The sequence below is a fragment of the Carcharodon carcharias genome, chromosome 12 (genome assembly GCF_017639515.1).
Source record: "Carcharodon carcharias isolate sCarCar2 chromosome 12, sCarCar2.pri, whole genome shotgun sequence".
Taxonomy (NCBI): Eukaryota; Metazoa; Chordata; class Chondrichthyes; order Lamniformes; family Lamnidae; genus Carcharodon; species Carcharodon carcharias.
This window is the reverse complement of record NC_054478.1, coordinates 121,688,467-121,711,797: the sequence shown is the minus strand read 5'-3', so window position 1 is coordinate 121,711,797 and position 23,331 is coordinate 121,688,467. Positions and strand designations below refer to the sequence as shown.

The following is a 23,331-nucleotide window of genomic DNA, read 5'->3' as shown; positions in this document are numbered from 1 at the left end:
GGAACTTTTCCCCTTGGTGGAGGGATCAATAACCAGGGGGCATAGATTTAAGGTAAGGGGCATGAGGTTTGGAGGACATGTGAGGAAGAATATTTTCACCCAGAGGGTGGTAGGAATCTGGAACTCACTGCCTGAAAGAGTGGTAGAGGCAGAAATCCTCATAGCTTTTAAGAAGTATTTGGATGTGCACTTGCGGTGCCATAGCATACAAGGCTATGGGCCTAGTGCTGGAAATTGGGATTAGATAGTCAGGTACTTGTTTGACCGGCGCAGACTCGATGTGCCGAAGGGCTTTTTTCTGTGTTGTAGACCTCTATGACTCTAAGTTTTCAGTCCTATTGCCTATTTACTTGGCAGTGGGCGTATTTTATGCTTGTCCTTCATGAACTGGAGAATGGAAACTTTCATCCACTGTCAAAATCAAGTTTTCCCAAATCAGACGCTGCACAAGTTAAAGGCCATAGCTTCCTGTGTATAGACCAGGAGTACAACAACAAAAACTTATATTTATATAGCCCCTTTAGCATAATAAAACATCCCAAGGCTGGACCCAAATCTTGTGTCATGTGGCATAATTGAACCTATAATCATGCAGGGACTGAATTTCTGGTATTTGATTGTGGTTTCCCTGATCCACACAGTGTGATTGTATTGTGAGCAGGGTTTTTTTGGGGTGGTGTGTCTGTTAAATGGTATTACTTGTTGGCAACGGATAGTTTAAAAAAAAAGGGACAAGTATAGAGGCCTGGACTCCTTCATGCTGCAGTCCCTCAAGATTGTTGGGACCACTGCTGTTGAGCAAGAATTCTGTTGCTGGTTCCTACTGTAATCTGCTGATGTGTTTGTGAGTTTACTCCCATCTGCCATTCTTAGAACATTGGGTCCACTTAAATACACTTCAGTAAAAAGGTCTAAGACATCTAAGGGCAACAACATCATCGGCGTTGATGGGTAATTTAGGAAACAAGTGGTAATAAATGCAACTGTTGCACAATGACTTATAATGGAGAATCAACTTGCCAAAACAGGAGATCAATTATTTTTTTTCTCATTTGTATGTTCACAATATTTATTATCAATTTTTTTAGGTTCCACATTGTGCAGTTCACCAGAGCAGAGCAGCCCCAGTGAATTGCAGGACCATCACAACCGGCAGCCAAGTCCAACCCTGGAAAACCTGCTCACCCTTTCTTTGTCTGATGATTCGCACCTGATGAACTTCAACACCTCACTAAGTGGAACACAGCCAACAAAAGTCTCCAGTTACTGTCGATCCTCCGAGCTTTTTGAAGCCAGTACTCCTGATTCAAGTAGCACACAAGATGAAGATGCCAACAAACAGCTTATCGACTCAGAGGCTAAGCCCACAGCTAAGAAGATCTGGTTTTCAGAAACAGCTGCATCAGATGAATCTAAAAAGCTGTTCCTTGAGGAAGGGAACAAAACGCGAGTGTTCTATGTGAATGGTGAGTAATGCCCTTAGAATTGATTGAGGATTTGTGCCAGTACCAGTGCCCCTGATGAAATGAGCTTTCTTTGTGGCATCTGTGATCTCAGCACAGCATGAAGGAGAGGCAATGAATGAAAATAGAGGGTTTCCCACTGGGAATATTCCCCAATGCTCTTGTGGCAAGCCTCCCATCTTCTGTAAACTTCAGCTCATCCAACACTCTGTTGACTGTATTCCAATTTATACCAAGTCTTGTTGGGGCGACCTTGGAGTGAATGTCCACAGATCCCTGAAGGTAGCAGGACAAGCCGATAAGGTGGTTAAGAAGGCGTATGGAATCCTTTCATTTATTAGCTGAGCTATAGAATATATGAGCAGGGAGCTTAAGTTGGAACCATATAAAACATTAGTTAGGCTACAAATTGAGTACTGTGTGCAGTTCTGGTCACCTCATTACAGAAAGTGTGCAATTGCCTTAGAGAGGGTACAGAGGAGATCTACTAGGATGTTGCTAGGACTGGAAAATTGCAGCTATGAGGGAAGATTGGATAGGCTATCACCCCGTGCTCACTAACCTACATTGGTTGCAGGTCTACCAACATCTCAAATTTTAAGTTCTCATTCAAATCCCTTCATGTTTTCTCCCCTGCCTATCTCTGTAATCTATTCCAGTCCTACAACTCACCAAGATCTCTCCATTCCTCCAATTTCAACCTGATGTGCAGCTCCTATTTTAATCGCATCCTTAAGCTACCTAAACCCTAAACCCTGGAATTCATAGAATCAGTTTATTTAAAGAAGGATGTGAATGCGTTGAAAGCAATTCAGAGAATGTTTGCTAAATTAATACCTGGCTTGGATGGGTTGTCTTATGAGAAAAGGTTGGACAGGCTAGGCTTGTATCCACTGGAGTTTAGGAGAATAAGAGGTGGCTTGATTGAAACATATGAGTTCTGAAGGGTCTTGACAGGGTGGATGTGGAGAGGATGTTTCCTGTTGTGAGTGAATCTAGTACTAGGGATCACTGTTTAAAAATAAGGGGTCACCCATTTAAGACAGAGATGAGAATTTTTTTATCTGAGGGTTGTGAGGCTTTGGAACTCTCTTCCTCAAAAGACGGTGGAAGCAGAGTCTTTGAATATTTTTAAGGTAGAAGTAGATTGATTCTTGATTAGCAAGGAGGTGAAAGGTCATCAGAGGTAGGCAGGAATGTGGAGTTGATCTTATTAAATAGTGGAGCAGGCTCGAAGGGCTGAGTGGCCTACTCTTGCTCCTAATTTGTATGTTTGTATGTTCATAGAAAGTTTACTGTGCAGAAAAAGGCCACTTTTCCCATTTTGTCTGCACCGACTGAAAAACAAGCCACCAGCCTAATCCCACTTTCCAGCATTTGGTCCGTTGCCCTGCAAGTTACGGCATTTGAGGTGCATACTCAGGCACTTTTTAAATCAGCTGATTGTTTCTGTCTCTACTATCCTTCAGACAGTGAGTTCCAGACCCCCACAATCCTCTATGTGAATTTCTTTTCCTCATGCACCCCCCCCCCCACTCTAATCTTTCTACCAATCACTTTAAATCTATGCCCCCTTGTCTCTGATCTCTCTGCTAAAGTAAATAGGCCCTTCCCATCCACTCTATCCAGGCATCTCACAATTTTGTACATCTCAATTAAATCACCCATCAGCCTCCTCTGTTCCAAGGAGAACAACCCTAGCCTATCCAATCTTTCCTCATAGCTGAAAATTTTCCAGTCCTGGCAACATCCTAGCAGATCTCCTCTGTACCCTCTCTAATGCAATTGCATACTTGCTATAATGAGGTGACCAGAACTGCACACAGTACTCAATTTGTGGTCTAACTGTTCATATAGTTCCAGCATAACCTCGCTGCTCTTATATTCTATAGCTCAGCTAATAAAGAGAAGGATTCCATATGTCTTCTTAACCACCTTATCGACCTGTCCTGCTAACTTCAGAGATCTGTGGACATTCACTCCAAGGTCTCTCACTTCCTCCACAACTCTCAGTATCCTCCCTTTCATTGTGTAATCCTTTGCATTGTTTGCCTCCCCAAATGCATCAACTCACACATCTCTGGATTGAATTCCATTTGCCATTTTTCTGCCCACCTGACTAGGAATTCCCTCCCTAAACTTCTCTGCCTTTGTGCCTTTTTATCTTCCTTGAAGACACTTCTCAAAGACTATTTTGTTGACCAAGCAAACAGTACAAATAGTAGTAAGCTTATTAGGGGTAATATGGTTTATTAATTTCTAAATTAATTGAGAAAAATAAATTAATTAGCACATAATAAAGATTGCAGGGTAGGCAATGCATTGTGACTGCAGAATGTGGGTGCTCCTGGATACCAGTGTGATCCAGGGCAAACAAATCTGTAACAAAGTGTCTGTGGTTTGAAGAGTTTTGGCTCAGAAGTGTGGACACTGCGATGCATCAGCAAGGAGGAAAGTTACCTGGATATTTTATTCCAGGCGGCGGTTACATCCCTTAGGATAGGATCTTCTGATTTGGTCAGTGGTCAGGGATGAGAGGGTGTGACTGTGAATTAGGCAGGTAAAGGAATTGAGAAGGTAAAAGTGAAGGAGCATCAACAATTGTGCAAAAGGTTTGATGTTCTTTTAGCTTGTATGGATGAAAGTGGGGGTTGCATGGTGGGTGAACAAACTGACAATGGCACAGGAAAACATTCAAGTGGGTGAGTTAAAAGGAATGTAGTGGCATTAGGGGACAGTATAGCCAGGGAGATAGACACAGTTCTGTACAGCCAAGACCATGAGTTCAGAAGGTCCTGTTGCCTGCCCAGTGTCAGGGTTTGGGACATCTGCACAGGACTGGATAGGAACTTGAATTGGGAGGGGGAGAATCCAGTTGTAATGGCACATTGGTACCAACAACATAGATAGGACTAGGAAAAAGGTTCTGCTGAGGGAGTATGAGCAACCAGGGGCTAAATTAAAAAACACATCGACAAAGGTCTGGATTATTAATCTCTTGATTATTACCTGAACCATGAGCAAATGGACATGGGGTAAATAAAATTAAAGAGATGAATACATGGCTCAAAGACTGGTGTGGGAGAATTGGGTTTCAATTCATGGGGCACTGGCACCAGCTTTGGGGAAAGTGAGTGCTCTACCATTGAGATGGTCTTCACCTGAACCATGCTGGGACCAGTGTTCTGGCGAGCCATATAACTTGGGAGATAGAGTGCGCTTTAAAGTGGGGAAGGAGATGTAGTAAATCAAAGGGTAACAATGAAGTACTAGAGCAGGGTAACGGTTTGGGTAAAAATAACCAGAGTGTGGCAGCAAGAGATAGAGAGTAAAAACTTAAGTTTAAGGCTCTGTATCTGAATGCGCATAGCATTCGTAACAAAATGGATGAATTGTTAACACAGATATAAATAAATATGTATGAACTGTTAGCCATTATGGAGACACGGTTGCAAGGTGACCAAGGCTGGGACCTGAATATTAAAGGGTATTTGACATTTTGAAAAGACAAACTAGGGAAAGGTGTTGGAATAGTTCTGTTAATTAAGGATATCATTAGTATAGTAGTGAGAGGTGACCTTAGCTCAAAAGAGCAAGATATGGAATCTGTTTGGGTAGAGATAAGAAATAGGAAAGGTAAGAAGTCACTTATGGGAGTCGTTTATAGGTCCCCTAACAGTAGTGATGCTATAGGACATAGTATACAGAAATAAGTGGAGTGCATAAACAATGTACTGCAATAATCATGCATGACTTTAATCTACCTGTAGATTGTATGAATCAGATTGGCAAATATAGCCTGGAAAATGAGTTCATAGAGTGTATTTGGGACAACTTCTCAGAGCAGCACATTCTAGAGCCAACCAGGGAACAGGCTATTCTAGACCTGGGAATGAGCAATGAGACAGGATTAATCAACAACCTAATGGTAAAGGAGCCTTTAGGTGACAGTGATCATAACATGATAGAATTTCATATTCAATTTGAAGGGGAGAAATGTGGGTCTAAAACTAGCTTTTTAAACCTGAATAAATTATAAGGGAATGGAAGCAGAGCTAGCTAAAGTGAACTGGGAAACTATGTTAAAAGGTAGGACAGTAGAGATACAGTGGCAGACCTTTAAGGAGATATCTAATAATGCTCAGTAAAGTAAGAAAGACTCTTTGAGAAGAATGCATCATACCTGGCAAAATAAGGAAGTTAAATATTGTCTCAAATTGAAAGAAATATTGAACAAATCTGCAAAGATTAGTGGTAGGTCAAAAGATTAGTCAGATTTTAAGAACCAGCAAAGAATGACTTAAAAACTAATAAAGAGGGAGAAAATAGAGCATAAGAGAAAGCTAGTTAATAATATAAAAATAGATACCAAGAGTTTCTGCAAGTATTTAAATAGGAAAAGAGTAACTGAAGCTAGTGTTGGTCCTCTAGAGAGTGAGCCTGAGGGATTGATAATGGTAAAGAAGGAAATGGCAGAAGCATTGAACAAGTATTTTGTGTTTGTCTTCACTGAAGAACACTAAGAGAACTGCCCAAAGATTTTTGAAAATCAAGTGGTGAATGGGAGGGAGCAACTTAGAACAATCACCATCACTACGGGTGAGAAAACTATTAGACCTAAAGGCTGACAGGTCCTTAGGATCATATGGCCTGCATCCTAGGGCCCTAAAAGAAGTGGCTGCAGAAATAGTAGATGCATTGGTTATAATGTTCCAAAATCCCTTAGATTCTGGAAGGGTCTGGATTGGAAAATAGCAAAGAATGGAGACAGAAAGCAGGAAACTACAGGTTGGTTAGCCTAACAGCTGTCATGGGGAAATTGCTAGGATCCACTATTAAGGAGGATATAGCAGGATACCAAGAAAATCATGATGTATTCAGGGACAGTCAACATGACTTTATGAAAGGAAAATCATGCTTAACTAATTTATTAAAGTTTTTTGAGGAAGTAATAAGCAAGGTGGATAAAGGGGGACTGGTAGATGTGTTGTACTTGGATTTTGAAAGGCAATTCTATAAGGTGCCACCTCAAAGGTTATTATACAAGGTAAAAGAACATGGTATAGGGGGTAACATATTAGCATGGATAAAGGATTGGTTAGCTAACAGGAGCAGAAAGCAAGGATAAATGAGTCTTTTTTGGGTTGGCAAGCTGTAACTAGTGGAATGGTACAGGGATCAATACCGGACCTCAACTACTTACAATCTACATCAATGACTTGGATGAAGCACTAGTGAAGTACAGAAAGTGCAAGGTGGAGCTTAAGAAAGCAATTAGGAGAGCAAAGAGGGGATATGAGAAAACTCTGGCTGCTAAAAGTAGGGAAAATCCCAAGATATTCTATAAGTATATCAATAGGAAGAGGTTAACCAGGGAAATAGTAGGGCTCATTAGGGATCAAGGGGGCAATCTATGGGTGGAGCCAGAGGACATCGGTAGAGCGTTGAACGAATACTTCACATTCGTCTTCACCCAAGAGAATGAGGATGAAGGTATGGAACTCTGGGAGAGAGACTGCAAGGTTCTTGAGCAAATTGACATAGGGAGTGACAAGGTATTGGAGGTGTTGGCAGGCTTAAAAGTGGACAAATCTCCAGGTCCGGATGATTTGTGTCCCAGCCTGCTGAGGGACTCAAGGGAGGAGATCGCAGGGGCTCTGACCCAAATTTTTAATTCATTTCAGGCCATGGGGGAGGACTGAGAACAGCTAATGTGGTTCTACTATTTAAGAAGGGTTGTAGAGATGAGCCAGGGAACTACAGACCAGTGAGTCTCATGTCAGTGGTAGGGAAATTATTGGAGAAAGTTCTGAAGGAGAGAATCTATCTCCACTTGGAGAGGGAAGGTTTGATCAGGGATAGTCAGCATGGCTTTGTCAGAGGGAGGTCATGCCTAACAAATTTGATTGAATTTTTTGAGGAGGTGACCAGGTGTGTAGATGAGGGTAGTGCAGCTGATGTAGTTTATATGGATTTCAGCAAAACCTTTAACAAGGTCCCACATGGGAGACTTATAAAGAAGACAAATGCACATAGGATACAGGGTAATTTGATAAGGTGGAATCAAAATTGGCTTAGTTGTAGGTGACAGAGGGTAATGACAGAAGGCTGCTTTAGTGACTGGAAGCCAGTGTCCAGTGGTGTACCACAGGGATCTGTGCTGGGTCCCCTATTATTCGTCATTTATATAAATGACGTAGATGACTATGTTGTGGGGTAGGATTAGTAAGTTTGCGGATGACACAAAAATTGGCCAGGTGGTTAACAGTGAGGTTGAGTGTCTTGGGCTACAGGAAGATATAAAGTGGCAGATGGAATTTAACCCTGAAAAATAAGAGGTGATACACTTTGGAAGGAGTAATTTGACAGGGAAGCATTCAATGAACGGCATGGCACTAGGAAGTTCTGAGGAACAAAGGGACCTTGGCATGTGTGTCCATAGATCTCTGAAGGCGGAAAGGCCTGTTAGTGGGGTGGTGAAAAGGGCATATGGGACACGTCTTTATCAACTGAGGCATAGATTACAAAAGTAGGGAGGTCATGTTGGAGTTGTATAAAACCTTGGTGAGGCCACAGCTGGAGTACTGTGTGCAGTTCTGGTCGCCACATTATAGGAAGGATGTGATTGCACTGGAAGGGATGCAGAGGAGATTCACCAGGACATTGCCTGGGATGAAACATTTCAGTTATGAAGAGAGGTTGGATAGACTTGGGTTGTTTTCGTTGGAGCAGAGAAGACTGAGGGGCGACCTGATCAAGGTGTACAAGATTATGAAGGGCGTGGACAGGATGGATAGAGAGCAGCTGTTTCCCTTAGTTGAAGGGTCAGTCACAAGGGGACACAAGTTCAAGGTGATGGGCAGGAGGTTTAGGGGGGAATGTGAAGAAAAGCTTTTTTACCCAGAGGGTGGTGACAGTCTGGAATGCACTGCCTGGGAAGATGGTGGAGGCGGGTTGCCTCACATCCTTTAAAAAGTACCTGGGTGAGCACTTGGCACGTCATAACATTCAAATCTATGGGCCAAGTGCTGGTAAATGGGATTAGGTAGGTAAGTCAGGTGTTTCTCATGTATCGGTGCAGACTCGAAGGGCCGAAGGGCCTCTTCTGCACTGTGTGATTCTGTGAAGGGACCAGCTAAATTTGCTGATGACACCAAGGTAGGTAGGAGAGTAAGTTGTCAGAAGGAAGTGGAGAGACTGCACAGGTTAAGTGAGTGGCAAAAATTTGGCAGATGGAGTCTAATGTAGGAAAATTTTGAATTTGTCCACTCTGATAAGAAGAATAGAAAAGCACTATTTAAATGGAGAGAGATTGCAGAACTCAGGTTACAGAGGAATCTGGATGTCCTGATACATGAATCACAAAATGTTAGTGTTCAGGTGCAGCAAGTGATTAGGAAGGCAAATGGAATGTTGTCATTTATTGCAAGGGGAATGGAATATAAAAGTAGGTAAGTTTTACTGCAGCTGTACAGAGCCTTGGTGAGATCGCATCTGGAATACCGTATTCAGATTTGGTTCCCTTATTTGAAAAAATATGTCATTGCATTAGAAGCTGTTCAGAGAAGGTTCACTTGACTCATTCCTGGGATAAAGGGTTTATCTTATGAAGAAAGGTTGAATATGTTGGGCCTATACTCATTGGAGTTTAGAAGAATGCGAGGTGATCTTATTGAAACATATAAGATCCTGAGGGGACTTGATAAGGTCAATACTGGAAGGATGTTTCCACTGTGGGGGAGACTAGGGGCACAGTTTAAGAATAAGAGGTCTCCCTTTTAAGACGGAGATGAGGAGAAATTTTTTCTTCGATGCTCGCTGGTACGTGGAATTCTTTTCCCCAGAAAGCAGTGAAGGCTGCATCAGTGAATTTATTCAAGGCAGAGTTAGATTTTTGATAAGCAAGGGAATCAAGGGTTATGGGGTGCAGGCAAGAAAGTGGAGTTGAGACCACAGCCAAGATGTTAATGAATGACGAAGCAGGCTCAAGGGGCCAAATGGCCTACCCTTGCTTCTAATTCCTGTGTTCTCGTGTAAGGTTTTGGTCACCTATTCTCATACCTCCTTATGTGCCTCGATGTCAAATTTTATTGAGAAGTGTTACTATGAAGTACGTTGGGAAGTTTTATTATGTTATAATTGCTATATGATACATGTTGCTGTTGTCAAGATCTGCTGGTTTGAATATGGGTGCTTCATAATGGTAAAATCACACCTTATTCAAACCTCTGCCACCCACATCCTATCCTAACCCAAATCATCTGTGCCCTTATCCTTGCTGGGCTCTGAATCTCTCAGCACTCTGTTTACAAAGTCCTGGTTCTCATTTACGAATTCATTCATGGTCCTAATCTACCTTAAAGTTCGCAACTTCTATCTCTGTGTTTGCTGTGTTTCTCTTCCATTGCCCTCCTTCTGCACTACCTGCTAATGGTGCAGTTTATAGCCAGCAGGCACCTACACTGTGCAATTCTCTTCATAAATCCCTTTGCTTTGCTTCAAAGAACACTCAAAATCCACCTCTTCATCCATGCGATTGGCCGTCATCATGAGCTTTCCTGCTGCTCGGCAACAAGTTGTTTTCCTCCTTCCCTTTCTGGAAATGCCTTAAGGCGCTTCGATGTAGAAAGAGCTGCTGCATAGTGCAAGTTGTTGGTGAGGATCAATACTGCCAAAGTCCTGTCACTCTGTCAGATGATGATATTGTGCACAGTGCATGAAAACCGCAGAAGGTAAAGGAGTATTTCAAAAACCCTCTCTCAGCCATTTCTTGCACCTGGAGCAATTGGAACTTAAAAGCAGGTGGAGAAAACCTGAACTCAGAGCAGGGTATCATCAGAAAATGCAAGGGATACACAGCCAGTCTGCAGAGATAAAGAACTGGTTAACCGCCCCTGTTGACTTGTCTTTTCTCTCCATATATTCTAATTGACCTGTGAGGCATTTCCAGCATTTCTAGTTTCTGTTTCAGATTTCCAGCAGCTGCAATGTTTCCTCTTTTTGTGTATTATTCACTTCCTTGACCTCCCCTTGTAGGATTGCCAACCCCCCAGGTTTGGCCTGGGGTCTCCAGGATTTCACGATCAATCTCCAGGACACAGCTCTGGTGCAACCCTGGAGAAAAATTGTCAGGTCATTAAAAAAAGATTGTTTTCTTTGACATTTTCTTTGAATATTTCTCTTCACTGGAAATAAAAATATTGAAAATGAGAAAAAAAGGGTGCTCGGCTCACAGTTAAGCATTATACAATTGGGTAATGAGTCTTTTTGCTTTCCAATTGGCATAGGAAGGCATGGATAGAAACATAGGAAAATAGAAACAGGAGTTGTTCATTCAGCTCTTTGAGCCTGCTCTGCCATTCACTATGATCATGGCTGATCCTCTATCTCAACGCCATACTCACTCTCTCCCCATACCCTTTGATGCCTTTAGAGCCTAGAAATCTATCTATTTCCTTCTTAAATATATTCAGTGACTTAGCCTCCACAGCCCTCTGTGATAGAGAATTCCATAGGTTCACCACCCTCCAAGTGCAGAAGTTTCTCCTCATCTCAGTCCTAAATGGCCTACCCCGTAAGCTGAGATTGTGACCCCTTGTTCTAGACGCCCCCCAGCCAGAGGAAACATCATACCTGCATCCAATCTGTCCAGCCCTGTCAAAATTTTATAAATTTCAGTGAGATCCCCTCTCATTCCTCTAAACTCCAGTGAATACAAGCCTAGTTGGCCCAATCTCTCCTCATACGATAATCCTGCCATCCCAGGAATCAGTCCAGTGAACATTCGCTACACTCCCTTTCTTAGGTAAGGAGACCAAAACTATTGGAATTCCAGGTATGGTCTCATCAAGGCCCTATATAGCTGCAGTAAGACATCCTTGTTCCTGTACTCAAGTCCTCTCGCAATGAAGGCCAACATACCATTTGCCTCCTTAACTGCTTGCTGCACATGCATGCTTGCTTTCAGTGATTGTTGTACAAAGACACCCGGGTCCCTTTGTACATCAACATTTCCCAATCTATCACCATTTAAATAATAAATAATTTAGATAATATCACCACCCCATCAACACCCCTTTGGGCTTTTGTCTATGACATCTTTGGCAGTCTCTTCTCGGCCTCCACCTTTCACTGGCCCCCTATCGAGCTCTCCTGTCCCACCCCCTTCTACCAGCTTATATTTCATCTCATTTATATATGTCTTAGTTCTGATGAAGGGTCATATGGACTCGAAATGTCAACTGTATCCCTCTCTGCAGATGCTGTCAGACCTGCTGAGGTTTTCCAGGCACTTCTGTTTTTGTTCTAGATTTCCAACATCCGCAGTATTTTGCTTTTACCATTTAAATAATACTCTGCCATTCTGTTTTTCCTACCGAAGTGGATAACTTCACACTTATCCACGTTATACTGCATTTGCCATGTATTTGCCCACTCACTCAACTTGAAGCCTCTTAACATCCTCCTCACCACTCACATTCCCATCTAGTTTTGTGTCATCAGCGAACTTGAAAATATTACATTTAGTTCTCTCATCCAAGTCATTGATATACATTGTGAATAGCTGGGGCCAAAGTACTGATCCCTGTAGTACCCCACTAGTCACCACCTAATATTCCAGAACAGACTCTTTTATTCTTACTCTCTGTTTCCTGTCTGCTAATCAATTCTCAATCCATGCCAATATATTACCCCCAATCCCATGTGCTTTAATTTTGCACACTAACCCCTTATATGGGACTTTATCAAAAGCTTTCTGAAAATCCAAATCCAAGTACACCGCATCCACTGGCTAGGAGAACTGTTCTGATCACTGTGTCCCTGATGGTGCCTATCTCTGCCTTCCTGTGGTATATTTGTTGTGATTTATAGACACTGAAATACAGAAACACAAAATGATGTAAAAGATGCAAACCTTCAAAAAGTTGGATGATGCCAATTCACATCTGTGCAGCAGTAACTCATCAAAGGATTATTTATATTTAAATTATATATATGTTCAGTGCAATCTAGTTCCCAGTCAGGAAAGGATTAGTGAAGTCTATTACAAGACTACTGATGGATTTTCCATATTCTTTACCAGATATTACTTTCCTAGGATAATATTTTTTTCTGTAGAGGCATAAACACAGACACTTAAAATAGAAAAATAAGACACCATTGATCATTTGTTTCACTGTCCTCCCCAAATATACAAAACACATTCCACTGGTATAGATGCTACACCTCCCCAAACCCAAGAAAGAGACCCTCACTAGTATTGAGTTCCCACACCCTTCCCAACCACTGGTATAGATTTCACACCACTGCCCCCCACCACCCACCCCGAGCCACTGATAATAGACTGCCCCTGGACTCCTCCAAATCACTGATATAGATTGTCCCATTGTTATGGGCTTACCTCCATGGTATATAGTCAACCCTTCTTCGCTGGAATGTACCTCCACTGGCACAGAGCCACCTGCACACTCATAGAATTCCACCCCCACTGGTATAGACTGCCCCTCCTGGCCCACCACTGATATGTACCTTTCCCCCACTGACGTAGATATAGATCTATCTCATTGGTAGAGACCCATTCCACTGTGTATACTGTGCCCACACTGGTATTGAGACTCCCCCACCACCCTGGTGGAGAGCCTATATTATGGACCCACTATCGACATAAATTGCAACATCCCTAACTTGCCCACTTTAAAGAGAAAGCTCTTTCACTGTGGATATAGAGTCCTGTCACCCCACCCAGCTCCAATCACTTCCCCCCTGTCCCCAATCCCGACAAAAGAAAATCCCTCACCATGGAATGAGGTCAGGATTCTCCAAATAGTGACTATGTAATCTTAAACAAAAACAGAATTACTTGGAAAAACTCTGCAGGTCTGGCAGCATCGGCGGAGAAGAAATGAGTTGACATTTCGATTCCTCATGACCCTTCAGCAGAACTGATTGAATATTAGAAGAGGGGTGAAATATAAACTGGTTTAAGGTGGGGGTGGCGGGGGGAGGGAAGTTGGGGGGGTGGGGCTGGTGTGGTTGTCGGGACAAGCAAGCAGTGATAGGAGCAGATAATCAAGAGATGTCACAAAGGAACAAAGAAGTGTTGATTTTGGTGATATTATCTAAACAGATGTGCTAATTAAGAATGGATGGCAGGGCTCTCAAGGTACAGCCCCATTGGGGGTGGGTTGGTAGACTAGCAGGGCATACAAGATTTAAAAATGATGGAAATAGGTGGGAAAAGAAATATCTATATAAATTATTAGAAAAAACAAAAGGAAGGGGGAAGAAACAGAAAGGGGGTAGGGATGGAGGAGGGAATTCAAGATCTAAAGCTGTTGAATTCAATATTCAGTCCGGAAGGCTATAAAGTGCCTAGTCGGAAGATGAGGTGCTGTTCCTCCAGTTTGCGATGGGCTTCACTGGAACAATGCAGCAAGCCAAGGACAGACATGTTGGCAAGAGAGCAGGGTGGAGTGTTAAAATGGCAAGTGACAGGGAGGTTTGGGTCTTTCTTGCGTACAGACCGCAGGTGTTCTGCAAAGCGGTCGCCCAGTTTACGTTTGGTCTCTCCAATGTAGAAGAGACCGCATTGGGAGCAACGAATGCAGTAGACTAAGTTGGGGGAAATGCAAGTGAAGTGCTGCTTCACTTGAAAGGAATGTTTGGGCCCTTGGTCGGTGAGGAGAGAGGAAGTGAAGGGGCAGGTGTTGCATCTTTTGCGTGGGCATGGGGAGGTGCCATAGATAGGAGTTAAGGAGTAGGGGGTGATGGAGGAGTGGACCAGGGTGTCCCAGAGGGAACGATCCCTACAGAATGCTGCCGGGGGGTGGGGGGGTTGGTGGGGGGCTGAAGGGAAGATGTGTTTGGTGGTGGCATCATGCTGGAGTTGGCGGAAATGGCGGAGGATGATCCTTTGAATGCGGAGGCTGGTGGGGTGATAAGTGAGGACAAGGGGGACCCTATCATGTTTCTGGGAGGATCGAGAAGGCGTGAGGGCGGACGCGCGAGAGATGGGCTGGACAAGGTTGAGGGCCCTGTCAACGACCGTGGGTGGAAAACTTCGGTTAAGGAAGAAGGAGGACATGTCAGAGGAACTGTTTTTGAAGGTAGCATCATCAGAACAGATGCGACGGAGGCGAAGGAACTGAGAGAATGGGATGGAGTCCTTACAGGAAGCAGGGTGCGAGGAGCTGTAGTCGAGGTAGCTGTGGGAGTCGGTAGGCTTGTAATGAATATTGGTGGACAGTCTATCACCAGAAATTGAGACAGAAAAGTCAAGGAAGGGAAGGGAAGTGTCAGAGATGGACCATGTGAAAATGATGGAGGGGTGGAGATTGGAAGCAAAATTAATAAATTTTTCCAAGTCCCAACGAGAGGATGAAGCAGCACCGCAGTAATCATCGATGTACCGGAGAAAGAGTTGTGAGAGGGGGCCGGAGTAGGTCTGGAACAAGGAATGTTCCACATACCCCATAAAGAGACAGGCATAGCTGGGGCCCATGCAGGTACCCATAGCCATACCTTTTATTTGGAATTTATGTAATCTTGATTGTCTTTCTGTGACATTCATCACAGGGTGAGGCTAGGATGACAATCAGCCCAAGAGTCAAACTGGTCCAGGTTGGTACAGTTCCCAGTAGCAAATTTCACAGCATCTTCAGCAGGAAGTTGGCCAACTGCCTTTTCAAGTGAGAGGACACCCACCACAGAGGGGAAAATACCAGTAGGACAAGGAGTTGCACTTTGAAAAATAGCACAAGCGGAGGCCATTTGACTCAAGGTGCTCATTGAATGAGCTCTCCAATGAATTGAACTCCCCTGACCATTCCCCATGGCCCTCCAATTTTATCTTGTTCAAGAATTTTTCCAATCTTTCAGGCAGTGCACTCCAGGTCATAATAATTTGCTGTGTAAAAATATTCCCATCATCTTGCATCCAATTCTTTGGCAATTGTCCTCTCATTACTAATCCTACTTCCAGTGGAAAAAAAATCTCTAAACTCTGTTAAAGAAAGCTTTCATCATTTAGAATCTCTCCTTAACTTTCTCTGCTCAAAGTCTTTCCAAATAACTGAAGTCCCACATCCCTGGGACCATTCTAATAAATATCTACAATCTCTCCGTAACATTCTTCCTGAAGTATGGTGTTCAGAACTGGACAGAATACTTCATCATAGCCTAATTATTGTTTGATAAAGGTTTAGCATAACCTCTTTACTTATTAATTACTGTACTTATAATGCTAGGGATCCTGTGTTACAATCTCCGTGGGGTTACTGTAAACCAAAATAACTAAATTTACCTAAATGAAGAAATTACCAACAAGATTTCACTTTTTCTAACTTTTAACATGAACCAGTACCAATGCCAGTTACACATGAATTAACAAATGATACTTGAAGTAAAAAGGTAAATGTCACTTTACATAGTCAATAAAACAAGGATATGTCTTACACAAGCACAAGCACCTGCATCACTTACCACAAAAATGCGGCACTATGTAGCTATACAGTTCTATAATTTGCTATTCTTGATTCACATTGGGTAGGTCAGGAATCCTGTCCAACAACAGCTTTCACCTTTGAGTTTCACAGGTTTAATTATCATCTGCAAGGCACATTTCTACAAACCCTCTCTCCCTCGGGTCATGACAGTCTTGATGGTGTTACTTTCCAAGCTTCTTTTCAACCGACCAACCAATAAAACCCTAGTTCACAACTTGGCCATTTCTCAGCAGCATCTCCAAGCTATTCACACAGCTTTCCATGTTTTAGACCTATTTAGCCATCTCATACATTACCTCCAAGAGCTCCTGTCCCCTTTTCTGCTAAACAGAAAACTGACCTTTTTCTGTGGTGAGTTGCTTCTTCTCCTGACAAGAATCCTCTGTATTCCTCTTTCTGTCTCTGTCTGCTTTCTTTGTGTCTGTATCTGTGTGCTTTACCCTCCAGCTCTCCTGCTTGTAGCTCTCCTTTGTCAGTATTTCCTGTATCTGGCCACATGGTTTCCATATTAACCTCCTCATTGTTGGTACTGTTTCCAGGTAGGGTGACCAGACATCCTGGTTTGGCCCAGTTTTTTTACTAATTGTTACAGTGTCCTGACAGTTTTCTCCAAATTGTTCAAATGTCTGGGGTTTCAGCTCCACTGAGACACCCCCCAGCGTTTAACCTGCCCTTTGCATTCAATTTACTGTCAGCAAAATACTCCTTCATGCTGCACTGCATCCTGGGAATTGGGGCCCGCTCTATCTGGATTCTTCAGTAATTTAGCAATGACAATCATTGTCATTGTGCAGCCAGGAGAAGCAGGAGCTCAGTCCAAGGGGGTTATTATTACTGGTACCAACAGCCCCATTGCTGATCTCATATTTTAAATGTCCCTGCCGTGCCCAGCCACCTTCCCGATGTCATAGCACATAACACCCAACTGAACATGCTGCTGGTGCTCTGTAATCTCCACACCTCAGCCCTCCTCCTTGACAATTCCATTGGCTCCCTCTCTGGAAGTCACCCTTGCTGATGCACCATCTGTGTGGCTGTGAAGAGCTGCCAATCACTTTGAGTTCAGGATGATCCTGTCACACTGGTCTCGTTGGTCTCCAGAGGCAGAACAGTATGTTCATAGCAGACAATTGACCAATTAATTTTCGATTAATCTTTAGAATTATTTGAATAATTAGGCAAATCATCAGTAAAGGCAGACCAAGGGTACGAATTGTAACCCAAGTATCTAATGCTCAAGATGCATAAAATTTGTGGAAATGATATTCAATGATAATTGATAAATGCTCTTAAATGCAGTCCCCCTGTTGCATGCTAACGCCATCTGCTCAGAACATGTTCAACTGTAACTTTGGGCTGGATTGCTGACAATGCTGTTCTGAGTTCCTCAATGATAATTATGATAGTTTCACTGCATATTGTTGTTTGTACAGAGGTAGAGTACCATGCAATACATAAAATTACAGCAGTATTGAAATGGTTTCTTGAAGGCTTGACATGTGTTCCAGGGGAAGAGATATTGGGTTAAAATTAAATTGATTGGGCACTTCTCAGTAACTCAAAAGGATCCCCAACTCTAGATGGACATATTGCAGGATATATCATCACATGATCTACCTTCAATTTCCCCTTCCCCAGATTCCTGCCATTGGTCACATTCCCAAGGTTTTTCAATGTGTTCCAGTTTAGACTTCTGAAAATCTTGTCACCTCACTTCCAAGTCAAGGGTTGCCAGGTCACATGGACAAGTATTTCTTTATGGCCTAGATCTTCCAGTCTCCAGGTCGTTGGAGACCGGACATACCCCGCAAGATACATGTTGGGACCCCTCAGAAGTCCCAACGCACTGACTCTGTGGGAATTGCCTGGGAAGTTTGAACTTCTGATGGCAATTCCCCTGGTCCTTGGGACCCCCCAAAAAAGTTTCCATCTCTGAGTTAGAGTCGGAGACTTTGGACAGATCCGACTTACTTGCCTGGATAGTTACCCAGGAAATGTTAGGAAAATTCTAGTCTATCTCCTGGTTAACTATATAACTGACTCCCCAATCACTCACACCTGCCGATCCCCAACTCACTCCCAGCCCCAACCTGACCCAACTCAACTCCAACACCCGACTCCCCGCCCCTGAACCCCTGACTCAACCTTACCCGATCTCGCTACCGTACCCACCTGTCACCCTCCCATCTACCACCCTACCTCTGCCATCCTACTCACCTCACCCACCTGCCACACTACCCTCTTACCCACCTACACACTCACTCATTCACTCGCCCATTCACTCAGTCACTCATACATTAAGACACTATAAAGCTGTTTAAATGTCCCAGCTTTTCCATGGGCAGAATTTTGCCCTCGTCGGGCAGGCGGGCTTAGGAGTGGTCGCGAAGACCACCGCTGCCAGCAATCAAGGCCTGACGTGGATTTCACGGTGGCTGGCCAATTATCAGCGCTGCAGCACTGTGCGCTGCCAGAATGGAGGCGGGAGGAGCGCAAGCGCTGATGTTCGCAGATGCATGCAGTAAAAGATCCCTGAAACAGAGGGCACTGAAGATTTTTATCAATATAAATAAAGAATTTTCAAATAATGAAAACATGCCCCCTCATGTGACTCTGTCACATGAGCAGGGACATGCAAAATATGAGTGCAAGGAGTTTTTTTTTAATCACTGGACGAAACCTCATCCCACCTGTGGATGAGGTTTTCCAAAAGTACAAAGACCACTTGGCCTTTTTGCCTGCCCGCCAACCAAACAGTTGGACGGGCAGCAAAAAGTTCCAAACAATTAGCTCATTAAGGGTCTTAATAGGCCACTTAATTGTCAGCGGGCGCGCTGCCGACTCCTGCTCACGCCCGCTGACCGAGATATCACACAAGTGCGTGATGACATTGGGACATTTGCCCGACGTCATCGTGCGTCATTTTATGCTTGTTCAGGTCGGGCACATGCCCGGCCCACGAGTGCAATATTCTGCCTCATGTGTTAGTGAACACTATGGCAGCTCATCTGTAAAAAAGGGGGCATGGCTTGTCTTTTCCTGATGATCCAGTGCTATGAGGAAGCAGTTGGATTGAAATACTCTGCATTTCTAAAGAAGCTGGGATCAGAAGTCCCACCCAGAAATGCGGAGATCCGGCATGGCGCAGGGATGTAGGTGTGGAGTGGTAATCCGAAAGTGATTGCCACTCCTCGGGAGTTTTGATGCAAATTTTTAAAAGTTCTTTGCAAACATTCTTTAACATTTTAAAGAAATTAATATTTTTTTCTGTACTGCTTCCAGGTCAAAGGTCATCATATCTGTGTGTTTCTCAACCTGTCTTCCCTCCTTCAAAGATTTGTGTTTGTAAACCCTGAGATCACTCGGTTCCTACACCCTCCTTAAAATTGTCTCTCCTCATTCTCCCTACCAAAATACATCACTTCACAATTCACAAATTAGCAAAGTGTCTATCCATCACACCAATCCGTCTACATCTTCCTGATGGCTTTTGCTGTCCTCCTCACTGTTGTGTCCACCTCTGATCCACATTTTTAACACACAATCTTTCAGAGATGGACTCCTTTTCAAATATGGAAAAGAACAGTCGTGTGATTGGTGAGATAGCATTCCAACTTGATCGGAGGATCCTTGCACATGTGTTCCCAGGATTAACCAGGCTCTACGGATACACAGTATCCAACATTCCATCAAAAATTAAACAGGTACTTCTTTAATCTTTCCTTCTTTTTGTGTTATAGAGTCATAGTCATAGAGGTCTACAGCACAGAAAAAGGCCCTTTGGCCCATCGAGTCTACATCAGTCAAACAAGTACCTAACCATTCTAATCTCATTTTCCAGCACTAGGCCCATAGCCTTGTATTCCATGGCATTGCAAGTGCACATCCAAATACTTGTTAAATGTTATGAGGGTATCTGCCTGTACCACCCTTTCAGGCAGTGAGTTCCAGATTCCCACCACTCTCTGGGTGAAAAAACTCTTCCTCACATCCCCTCTAAACCTCCTGCCCCTTACCTTAAATCTATGCCCCCAATTATTGATCCCTCCACCAAGGGGAAAAGTTCCTTCCTGTCTACCCTATCCATGCCCCTCATAATTTTATACACCTCAATCATGTCCCCCCTCAATCTCCTCTGCTCCAGGAAAAATAACCCCAGTCTATCCAATCTCTCCTCATAACTAAAACTCTCCAGTCCAGGCAACATCGTGGTAAATCTCCTCTGAATTCTGTCTAGTGCAGTCACATCCTTTCAATAATGCGAATTCCAGAACTGCACGCAATACCCTAGCTGTAGCCTAACCAGCGTTTTATACAGTTCCAGCATAACATCCCTGCTCTTATATTCTATGCCTTGGCTAATAAAGGCAAGTATCCCATATGCCTTCTTAACCACCTTATCTATCTGTCCCACTACCTTAAGGGACCGGTGGACATGTACACCAAGGTCCCTCTGATCCTCAGGGTCCTACCATGTATCGTGTATTCCCCTGCTTTGTTTGTCCTGCCCAAGTGCATCACCTCACACTTATCCAGATTAAATTCCATTTGCCACTGATCAGTCCATCTGACCAGCCTGTCTATATCCTCCTGTAATCTAAGGCTATCCTCCTCACTATTTACCACCCCACCAATTTTCATGTCATCCATGAACTTACTGATCAACCCTCCTACATTCAAGTCTAAATAGTTTACATATCCCAAAAACAGAAAGGGACCCAACACCAATCCCTGTGGAACCCCACTGGACACTTGTACACTGGGCACTGCCCCCTTGTATCCCCTAAAGATTAGACCTGATTTCATTCAATGAAAACTTAATGTAGATTCTCCATATTGTGAATATTTTATCAAGAAACCTATTTTAATTAAGTTGAAACATTTGTTTTGAAATTATTGCTGGAGCAACAGGGTGAGACGGTGATGTAGTAGTAATGTCACTGGACTAGTAATCCAGAAGTGCAGGCTAATGCTTCATTTGTCATAAGAACACATTAACGTCCTTTAGAGAAGGAAATCTGCTATCATTACTTGGTCTGACTTACATGTGACTCCGGATCCACAGCAATGCGGTTGACTCTTAACTGCCCCCTGAAATGGCCTATAACAACGCATTCAGTTCAAGAGCAATTAGGGATGGGCAACAAATGCTGGCATTGACAGCGTTGCCCACTTCCCATGAAAGAGTGAAAAAACAGAATTGGATTCCTCCCTGCTGTCATTGGGCCTGAGTTTGACTTTGTTCAATAATGGGTGATAGGATCTCAACCGCTCATTGTACATCTCTCCCGACTCTTTATTTCCATTTCATTTCTGCATTTCTTACAGAATTCCATTAATCCCATGGATGGAACAGTGGATAAGCAGAAATGGAGGGAAATGACACAGTCTTATACAGCCTTATTAGCAAAACTCGAAAAACTCAACTACAACACTGACATCCACACCGGCTTCAGTGAGTTCCTGGTCAACACCTATGGAATTCTCAAACAGCGTCCAAATGCCTACACCAATATCACCTACAACCCCATCATCCTGCGTAAACTCGTCATCGACATGGTCCCTGCCAAGTTCCTCCGGGACACACTGGTTCTGCTGAACTGTCTATGCGAGCTATCCCGAAACGACAAGAAACCTCTGTTTCCATGGTGACCACCACTGGCATCTCATATCATTCAGAGTTTACAAGATAAAAAAAAGGTTTATTTTCCTCTTTTTTTTAGAAAAAATCACATTGAAATCAATTCCTGAAGGTACTGATGTTCCCAATTTATTCCATTGTGTGTGGACCCAACATTTAAAGAGTTGAAAAAAATTATAAATAAATCTATGTAACATTTGGAAAAGAAAAAAAGCTTTTGGTAAATCTTTTTGAATCTTGAGAGGATGTAACTTGGATGAAGCCAAACATCTCTGGACATGGTCAATCCAGCTGGACAACAGGAGGACGAGGTATTGAGAAGGGACTGATAATGGATTTTACACAGTATTTCTTTATCTCTTCAGGCCCCAACCTTTTTCTCACATAGCATATAACCAAATGTGTATACTCTATTGCTTGATCCATCCCTATGCCCCATGGCTACCACATTGCCTGTCTTTCTAGACCTTTGTCTGGACCATCTAATTCCTGTTAGAGTGGTGATATGTAATCGGTAGTTTCAGATTTGGATATAGAAACCTCTGTGGCCCTGAATTTAATTCCCCCAACCCTTCTCCCTGCAGAAACTGGGTGGAGGGGGAACAGTTAAAATAAGTATAGCCGTCCAATCCCACTGTCATCCCACCATGTCCCCATAGAAACATGCCGCCTTCAGCAGATAAGCGAGATACTCAGAGGAAAGCAGTGGGGTTCTGTTTAATTATGCAAATTGAGACAAGATGATGCCCTCCTCCCCCCATAAGTCACTCCCCAATTGCCTCCTCTCAGGATCATCCCTTCTCCCGCTCACCCCTCACCAGATCACCCTATCCCTCTAATCGCAACCTCATTTCCTGATTGATCATCACTTCTTTCCCCGAATGCAGGCAGAGCCCCTCCTACCCCCGAATTCTCACTCCCACCCACCAGCCAGGTTCAGAAAATTTATTCACATAAGTCCTGGCCGTTGATGGGAGTATGGCCTTTCTAGAGTTGCCCTCAGCCTCAGGGACACTCACCTTGTCCATGTCCCCACTTTACAATCTGGGCCTGTGGCTTTCAAGACTGAGAGCCCCGTAGCTCACCAAATATTTGTTGATCCTTAAAGTTAGATTTAGTCTGAACATCAGGCATCAAATGTAATCAGATTTGCATCAATATATGCCTGAAAGCAGTAAATTCCATCTCCCTTCAGTCTGTCAGAAAGGCCAAGGACTAGCCTAGAGATAAAGACACAGTCCCTCAGCTCTGATAGAAGCAATACACTGCATTAATCAGTTCTTTTCATTGAAGTTTCATTTTATTAATATGACTGATTAGCAAGTGTGCTGGAATTTAGATACTCCTATCACCACAATGGTCACAATGGACCTACAAGGCTCCAGGACCACATTGTGGATCCACCTCCTGGCCCACCACTTTAATTGTAGGACACCCTGAGATTTGGGACTTCTGTAAAGTGGGAATATTTAAGAAGCTTTTATATAACGCCTTTAAACTAGTAAAACATCCCAAAGTGATTATCAAGAGCATTATCAAGAGGACGTGATTGCACTGGAGGGGTGCAGAGGAGATTCACCAGGATGTTGCCTTGGATGAAACATTTAAGTTATAAAGAGAGGTTGGATAGACTTGGGTTATTTTCGTTGGAGCAGAGAAGACTGAGGGGCGACCTGATCGAGGTGTACAAGATTATGAGGGGCATGGACAGGGTGGATAGGGA

General features: G+C 43.3%; 1 protein-coding gene across 1 annotated transcript in view; it reads left to right on the top strand.

The window, feature by feature from the left end:
- LOC121284723 (speriolin-like protein) overlaps window positions 1–21,619 on the top strand; it is a 40,034-nt gene extending 18,415 nt beyond the window's left edge. Inside the window, exons 2-4 of the mRNA XM_041200275.1 lie at window positions 1,089–1,466; window positions 19,520–19,671; window positions 21,296–21,619. Coding sequence (XP_041056209.1) covers window positions 1,089–1,466; window positions 19,520–19,671; window positions 21,296–21,619 — 854 coding nt within the window. The remainder of the gene's footprint in view (window positions 1–1,088; window positions 1,467–19,519; window positions 19,672–21,295) is intronic.
- The last annotated feature ends 1,712 nt before the right edge of the window (window positions 21,620–23,331 follow it).